The sequence below is a fragment of the Cydia amplana genome, chromosome Z (genome assembly GCF_948474715.1).
Source record: "Cydia amplana chromosome Z, ilCydAmpl1.1, whole genome shotgun sequence".
Classification (NCBI taxonomy): Eukaryota; Metazoa; Arthropoda; class Insecta; order Lepidoptera; family Tortricidae; genus Cydia; species Cydia amplana.
This window is the reverse complement of record NC_086096.1, coordinates 9942818-9951469: the sequence shown is the minus strand read 5'-3', so window position 1 is coordinate 9951469 and position 8652 is coordinate 9942818. Positions and strand designations below refer to the sequence as shown.

General features: G+C 36.7%; 1 protein-coding gene across 1 annotated transcript in view; it reads right to left on the bottom strand.

Moving 5' to 3' along the window:
- Positions 1–5291: 5291 nt before the first annotated feature.
- LOC134661471 (calaxin-like) overlaps positions 5292–8652 on the bottom strand; it is a 38574-nt gene continuing 35213 nt past the window's right edge. The window contains exon 5 of the mRNA XM_063517581.1: positions 5292–5477. Coding sequence (XP_063373651.1) covers positions 5292–5477 — 186 coding nt within the window. The remainder of the gene's footprint in view (positions 5478–8652) is intronic.

Sequence of the window (8652 nt, the reverse complement as noted above, 5' to 3'; positions counted from 1 at the left end):
AGTCGTTTCATCGGAGACCAGCCGTAAGAGTCGTTAGGTGGTAATTTTGTCGTGATAATAGGCTCGCAGCCTTCGTGGCTGCCGGCTTGTGTACCGGAAATTGTTGCTGACAGAAAACGGAGTCTGAGAACTGCGTTATTACAATTTTCTACTCATACGTTGTCGTTACCGGGCCGGCATACAAGTTTAAGCCTTCTTTAAATAAGTTAAAATATTTTTACACAAGGTGAATATACTTGTAATGATGTACAACAATATTTGACATTAAATATATACGTATCTACACTTCATTAAATATTCTACATAGCGAACCTGCTTGCTTTCAAATGATATTAATTAAAATGCCTTGTCTGCAAGTTTAGCTGGAAACAGCGATGAATATTGTAGGTATACTTAGTATCTACGTATCTAACACGCCATTAAAACTTTAAGCTAGTAACCATCTGACTGACAGTCTAACTTTATCTTCATTGTCCAAGAGCTGCACATCTAACGCCTATATCTACCTAATAGTTAGAGCAACGATTCGTGAAGTAGCTGTTACTAGCTGAGCTACACAGAAGCTCATAAACCCTATAAAAGATCTGCGTCAACAAGCCAACAGCGTCAACAGTTCAACACTGTCGGACCTAATGCCGAACCCAATGCGGTTCGATAAAAAAAAGAATGTCGATTAGTTGTACGTATGTAATTTAGATATAATATTGTATACGTTATATGGATTCTTTATTGTTCGAAATAAATGAATTTTATTTTTTATTTATCATTAAAGCCTCTTACCAAACAAATTAGATGAAAAATAAGTGCAGAGTAAACAAAAATTTCTAAAAAGTTCCAATAGGCTACATGACTAATTTTCATTTATGATATCAATCGATCGGGTTTGTTTTTAGGATCAAATGTCTATATGGGACCCATTACATTAAAGCAACACAAAGGTCACAAATTATAGTCAAAGTCCTCCCCCCTCACAAAAGGTTAAGTGAACATGACGTCAAGGTCACTGAGATCCCATCTTGTAGTATGGACAAAACAAAAAAAACGCGTTTTTGTCCGTGAAATATTGCGTTTATGTACCTATATAGTTGCTTTACAATATTTTTTTGGATCAAATGTAAGGAATCGAATGGTACCCTTAGGTTACATTTATCGTTTTTGGAAGTTAAAAAAACTTACATTTTGAGACTTTCAACTCCTGTATTTTTGTAACATTTCCGTATTTTATTTTAATATCCACATTATTGTGATAAATTGCTCATTTGCACTCTATTTTACTAGATTTTGTTATAAAATTCAACATGTGTCATCATCCCTATTGACCCTAGTCAATTTTATTACTAAAGCAACTGTTATTCTCGGCAGAGCCCAAATGGCTTGACTTATTAAAATAATAATTTTTGTTTTATATAACTAACTGTATCAGTGAACGTGACTAAACGATCAATTTAATAGCGTTGCAACCGAATTCGGCCATGAATAATAAAAGAACAAACAGCTCAAAATGTTCACCCTATATTGCCAAGATCCATATTCATCCCGAGGCGCCCTAGCGCCACGACTTTTACATGGAAATTTTATGGAGATGGCCAATCACTTAATTCTATTTTCACACACGAGCTTCAATGGACGAGCGATATGGAGTGTTATTTTTTTTAAACCCATAAGGCGGAAGTGGACCGCGCCGCGCGTAATCGCTTTTTCATATAAACGTAGGTTGTCCTTATTTTCCTCACTGAAAATATTTAGACACAATTTAATGTTTACGAGTACCTACCTATATCAACGACAGCTAGGATCTTTCGTTAAATTTGATTGATATTTAAATTGTTACAAGAGTTAAAAGCATTTAAAATAGTGCGTGCAATTTGTTTTCCGCTCCTAATATTTAAAAAAAAATCGGACTCGCCCACCGAAAGTTCCGTACAATATAGGTATTCTTTTGAGATACGGAACCCTAAAATGAATAAAAGTCAAACGAAGGGGCATAGCTATGGTTTATAATAAAGATCAAAATATGTAAAAATATTTTCAATAATGTTAACGGAGTTTAAATAATTTTTAAGAAAAAAAAACCGACTTCTATGCGGCCCGGTGAAAGATTATTGTAGATGGTGCGCTATGTAGAAAAGGAAGCATTTCGTTTCTGTAAGGTTCGCGGTTCTAACCTAACCTAACCCACTTTTGTTCGGTTCTGTGAGGATAGCAGTTCAAACCTAACCTAACCCACTTAACGGCGCATGCGGTGCGGTGTACGGGGGTTTGAGCGGGAGGGGTTTGGCCTCATCATACTTTATACCTACATTTTATGGTAGGTAATCATAGTGGTTTATTTAGTTTAGGTATCATGGTGGTTTTCCAGGTCAAGGTCCGGGTCTGTGTCCGAGTCCGGGTCCGAGTCTGGGTCTAGTCCAGGTCCGAGTCCGAATCCGAGTCCAGGTCCGGGTCCGGGTCCGAACCGGATCCGGGTACGAGTCCGGATCTGGATCCGAGACCGGGTCCCAGTCCAAGTCAAAGTCAAAATTTGAAATCACCAAACATGTACTATGCGTCGTTGAAGAGTTCTGTTCTGATCATCATCAGCAGTTCCAGTTCATCAAATGCGACAGTTTTTAATGTTAATGCTTTATTTTATGATGAAAATACTAGTGTCCGACCGAAACATGTTTTTTTGCCGAAACCGAAACCGAAACCGAATGTTCGGCTTTGGCTCTAGTTTCGGCCGAAACCGAAACCGAAACCGAAACTTTTGTAGACTTGTTAAAATCGTTGAAAAAATGTCATAAAACCGCTTTTACACACATATTATGGGGCTGTCAACACCTAATGTCCTTGAAATTTATGTTACTTAAGCAGTTTTTTATGAAAATTACTAGAGTTAGACCAAGATAATTCTGCAACGATTTTGATAAGTTGATAACACACGCAGTGCAAGTGTTATTTTAAACGTCAAAACTTTTATGAAATTATGAAAATACATTTGCACTAGTTGCACTGCGTATGCTATCAAAATCATTGCAGAATTTTCTTGGTCTAACTGTATTCATTCACCAGTCAAGCTAACATGTAGATACAGGGTCAACCAAAAACGCGAGCGCAGCGAGCGCGAAATTTTTTGTTAACAATATTGCAAGGCCGGGTACCGATCTTCACCTGGGCCGAAAAGTCCGAAGTGCCCCAATGAGGCGAACTTTCATGCGAAGTCAAAGCCGTGCTTAAGGCTTCAGGATAAGTAGTTGAGCACAGACTCCAACCAATGTCCATTGTATTCAAAAGCGAGACCGCAGGCCGAGCATGGCGCAGCGAGGCCAAAGGCTAAGCTGAAGTAGAGGACATGTGAAACACAAACCAATGGTAAATTGAGGTAAAAAGTGAGGCTAGTTTTCTTATTATTATCTTGCCCAGGGCCCAGTAACATGCGACAGTGCTATCTCATTCACTTATAGGTATTGACAGCCTCTTAAGACTACGTCAACCGTCCAGTGGCGCCCTCATTAGTGGAATTGTGTTTTATAATAAACCAATTAATGTCTGTACCTAATATACATCAATCAGTATATGTAGGTATTAATATTGTTGTCCTACTTATTCCCCAACTTTTGGTCTTTGTCCGAAGTACCATTTCGTAAGTTTCGGCCCGGCCGAAAGGTTCGGCCGTTTTTTGGCCGAAACCGAAACTACAGCCGAAACATGATTTTTTGGCCGAAACTGGCCGAAACCGAAACCGAAACCGAACCTTCGGTCGGACACTAGAAAATACAGAAAATTCTATACGTGTGCCTTTAAGATTTAAGGAGTTCCCTCGATTTCTCATGGATCCCATGTTCAGAACTTGAGCTTGACATAAATATGGCTTAAAAACCTAACTTGCTTAACAAACATAACGAAAAGAAAAAATCGCCAAACGCGAGCTATGCGTTGTTAAAGAGTTTCGTTCTGGTCATCATCAGCAGTTACACTTCCTCAAATGTTACTTTTTAAATGTATATGCTTGATTTTCTGATGAAAATACAAAAATCTCTATACGCACACCTTTAAGATTTGAGGAGTTCCCTCGATTCCTCATGGATCCCATCATCAGAACTCGAGCTTGACAAAAATGTGGCTTAAAAACTTAACTTGCTTAACAAACATAACGAAGAGGACAAATCGCCAAACGTGAACTATGCGTCGTTGAAGAGTTCTGTTCTGATCATCATCAGCAGTTCCACTTCATCAAATGTCACGTTTCTGAATGTATATGCTTGATTTGTTGATAAAAACACAAAAATCACTATATGTATGCCTTTAAGATTTGAGGAGTTCCCTCGATTCCTCATGGATCCCATCATCAGAACTGGGTTTTGACAAAAACGGGACCAATCTGTATGAATATACATACAATCAAAAAAAGAATTTTCAAAATCGGTCCAGTAATGACGGAGATATGGAGTAACAAACATAAAAAAAAATAAAAAAAATAAAAAAAAATAAAAAAAAAAACAAAAAAAATAAAAAAATAAAAAAAATAAAAAAAAAACAACCGAATTGATAACCTCCTCCTTTTAGATTTGGAAGTCGGTTAAAAAAGGGCAAGTGTAGACCTAGAATAAACAATAAGCAATTAAATGACGGTTGGTACAGTAGTAACAACATTAATAATATATTTCTCACCAAACTAAATTGGCTACAAAATGGAGTAGCTTAAAGCAATATTAACAGTTTGTTTTCATTGAACTGTCGAAATTCTAACTGGGAAGCTTAAGCTAAATCCGTAAGTACTTATAGACTATGAAAATGTACAATAATATTCTCTAGCAAGACTAAATCGGATTCTAAATAAGTACCTATTTAAGTTTTCATTCGACGTTGTCTAGGTTCGTGTCTTGGGATGTCGTGATTAAATTGTATACCTAAACAAAGTTCGTTGTATGAGAAATATATTTTGGTCTAATTTCACTGACGTAAATGATTGAAACGTAGGTAACTGAGTTTTAGCAAGTGGATAAACAACTAGCCAAGTTTAAGATAGATCCACTGTCAGTTAAAAGTGTGGGCGATGGTATAACTACTCTAAAAGCCGGTTATCATTGTATAACACGCAAAAAGTTCAGGCGTTTGTTATTTCATAACGTTAGAATCACACTATTTTGTAATAACAAATACTTTTCTTTTGTAGGTAGTTTCGATTTAAATATAATGTCAATGTAATTTAAAATTTTACAGTTCAAAAATATACCACTTTAATAAGCCACTTTGGCGGTTAAAATGTTTGGAATTGAAATCAAAATGCAATTTAAACAATCTGAAATTGTTCACATTTTTTCCCACAAAGGGCACCAGGTGGCGATGAAGGAGTAGACCGCCGTGCGCTCCGGCAGGCAGTAGCCGAGGCTCTCCAACAGCGAGGGCGTCTTCACCACGGCCGTATGGAAGTCCTGGAAGTTGATCACCCCGTCCAGGTCTACGTCCATTCTCTTCAACATTATATCGACGAATTCCTATAAAATCGGACTCGTTAAAAAAGGTATTCCTAGAATTGTCATTTTTTATGATATAGGAGGCAAACGATCACATGAATAAGCGATTACCGCCACCCATGGACACCCCCGCAACACCAGAGCACCTGTAAGTATTCCACTAGGTTTTGTAATCAGGGTCCTAATCTACGGGAAATCCGAATAATTCCATACTATTTAATCCAGATTGCAAATCCTAGCCACCAAAATCGACACATGGATGAGCGTAAAATAATTGACGTGAAGTGCATTTTCAAAATGGTTGTAGGTATGTGACATATATAAAAACGCTTTGGTACCAAAGCATTGCACCCAAATATCATATTTGTTTTTATTTGTCCTAAACTTTAAAACAACTTTGGTCCAAAATGCATAATTGTCACATTGTTTCCTTCTTAAAATGGCCGAATATCATAACGGCTTTAATACATATTCATATTATCGTCCAAGACTCAAACAAAATACTTAAATATTAAAAAGTACGTTTCTACAAATACTGCCCCCCAATGCTTTTTTTTAAACATTATGTTTATTTATTGTCATATTATCAAGTATTTTAACCGTCTGCTGAAATTAATATAGGATAACGCACAGCACAGCAGTCATTAGCAGTGATCGTTAATTTTCCAGACATTTTGGTGCAGCATAGTAAAAATAAAGGATTTTCTTCAATTTTTTTCTAGGGAGAGGATTGGTTAAGGTTAATTACCGTTATTAACCCTAATTATCTATTCCACCTAAAGTAGGGCATACATATGCTTTTAACCAACAATGCTGCACCAAAATTGCTGGAAAATTAACGATCACTTGACTGGTCATTAGCCATTGGAGTGATATGCCGTCGGCTCCCGACCGATTACGTCATTTAAATTTGAAATTTGATTAATGAGGAGCCTTTAGACACATAATACCACAAACGCGAAATACCAACCTGACGTGTTGTGGTGTTTGGCGATTTTATTTATTAAAAATAAAAAAATAAAAATATTTTTATTGACAAAAAAACAAGTTACTAAGTGGGTTTTGAAGTCCCTGACTTCTGAGCTAGGTAAAGACCTGTGTTACAGAAGTCAGTGTCCTCTCCTAGACAATAGAAACTATATAAGGAACATCGAATCTAGTATGACTTATTTACTACATTTCCCATTTTGTTTTTATTTTATATTTAAAGCAATTAATTATAGGGCCTGTTTTGATAATGATTACGCAATATACCAAACACTTACAATACCACAAACGCGAAATACCAACTGGAACTTGTAAAATATAATATTTAAAATCGAAGTATAATACCTTTCATCAACAACAGCCATTCGAAGATATCTAAAGAGGTTTCATTTTATAAGGACCTACTTGTCTAGATAATTAAAACTAATGTCTATGATTTGATTGCAAGGAAGATATGTCAGTATATAAACAAACAAAACTGGTAAAAACACAAGGTAAAAATAACACAAATTGGATAGATCGCCAGCAGCGGGGCAGTTGTGTTTTTTATGGAGCTTAGGCTCACGACTAGTCCGTCCGTAGCTGCCGCAGGTTTGAATAATTTTTATCCACAATTTTTTTTTAAAGCGGCGAAGTGCAAGTTCGATTGCCAAGTCATTATATGTATTACAAATTAAAGATATCTTATTGATACGGTTTTAACACCCCCTGGCACTGATTAAAATAACCGACTTGGTTTCACATTACATCTCAAAACTTTTTTGTAGTAGAAGCGTTGCGAGACTTACACCTTTTTACTTGTAATGTTTTTGATGGGATCTCATCTCTTTTTGTAGACAGTCCTTCTTTTCTGGTACTCATACCCATCTTTATTCATACTCACATCGTACATCGTAGTGTACCTTTATCTACTATTTGTAGAAACTACAACATTAACTTTGTAATAGCATATATTTATATGGGATTACAAACTTACTTATGCAGTTCTTAGATCTTTAAAACGTGACTGATATTGCCATATTTTTAGGTTTTCTATGGCTTAATAAGCTGAGAACTACTTATGTTTAAAATGTGAAGCTTGTGGGTATGCTAGAAGTGCCTTAGAATTATGATGATCGTAGGTGAGTTAATGAGTGTGTCAGTGTCGAAACTAAGGAACTTTGACGTACAATAATTCTTAAACTAGGTACAAGTTCCGATTTAATGTTTTTAAGAATATATCTAAAACATGTCCTATATGTCACTGAAAATTCAGGGTTCTAGCTTCAGCCAGCACAAAATTACAGGACGTCGAAAATGGCCTGAATCGCTTCGAGAAAAGGATGGTACGGCCTCGTGCCTCTTTGTTTTGCTCGACTTGACGGGGGCACAGCCCTGCCACCATTTCCATTAACATTATTTACTGAGTGTGTAGGTTCGGTCCTGCTCACATCTCATGAATCACCCCATATAATGATTACCGTATAAACCATATTTTGGAAATAAATTTTGTTACCTTATACAGTACAAATTTTAACCAGAGATCATAATTAATTATAATTATACAACATGTTGACCGATAGTTACTTAAAAAATACGCCATTACATTTTCCCAAAAAGTACGTAATTTCAAAATTAATACAATGCAAGGTTAGGTAACTAAGTAATATGTAAATTGAATTATACAAATGCAGTCCGTATTGGCTTGGGGTCAGTGCAACATGTATTTTTCCTCCATACTTCTCTGTCGGCCGTCATTGTACCATTCATATGTCCTTTATTTTCATAATAAAATTATCGTCTCTGACACTGTCCATCCAACTTTTCCTTGGTTTGCCTCTCCTTTTATATTTCCTTTCTCGTCACATGAACATGACTTTCATCCCTCCTCATCACATACCCATTACACGCTAGGCGATTTGCCCTTGATTTTTCTATTAACCTTTTCAACGCCGTCTCAAACACAAAAGCTGTCACGCTGACGCCACGTCACCGAAGTGTCAACACTGAAATTTAACTTTATGCATATGTACGTAGGTTTATATTGCTCTGTGGTCTGTGACCGATTAGTCGGTCGTTGGCGTTGAACCCCTCCAGTACCATCGGTCCACTTTCCCAATCTGTCTATTTTACCAAAGGGTCAATTTTTGCGATCTGTGTACTTTACCAAACGGTCCACTTTCGCGATGTGTCCACTTTACCATCGGTCCACTTTCCCGGTCTGTCTACT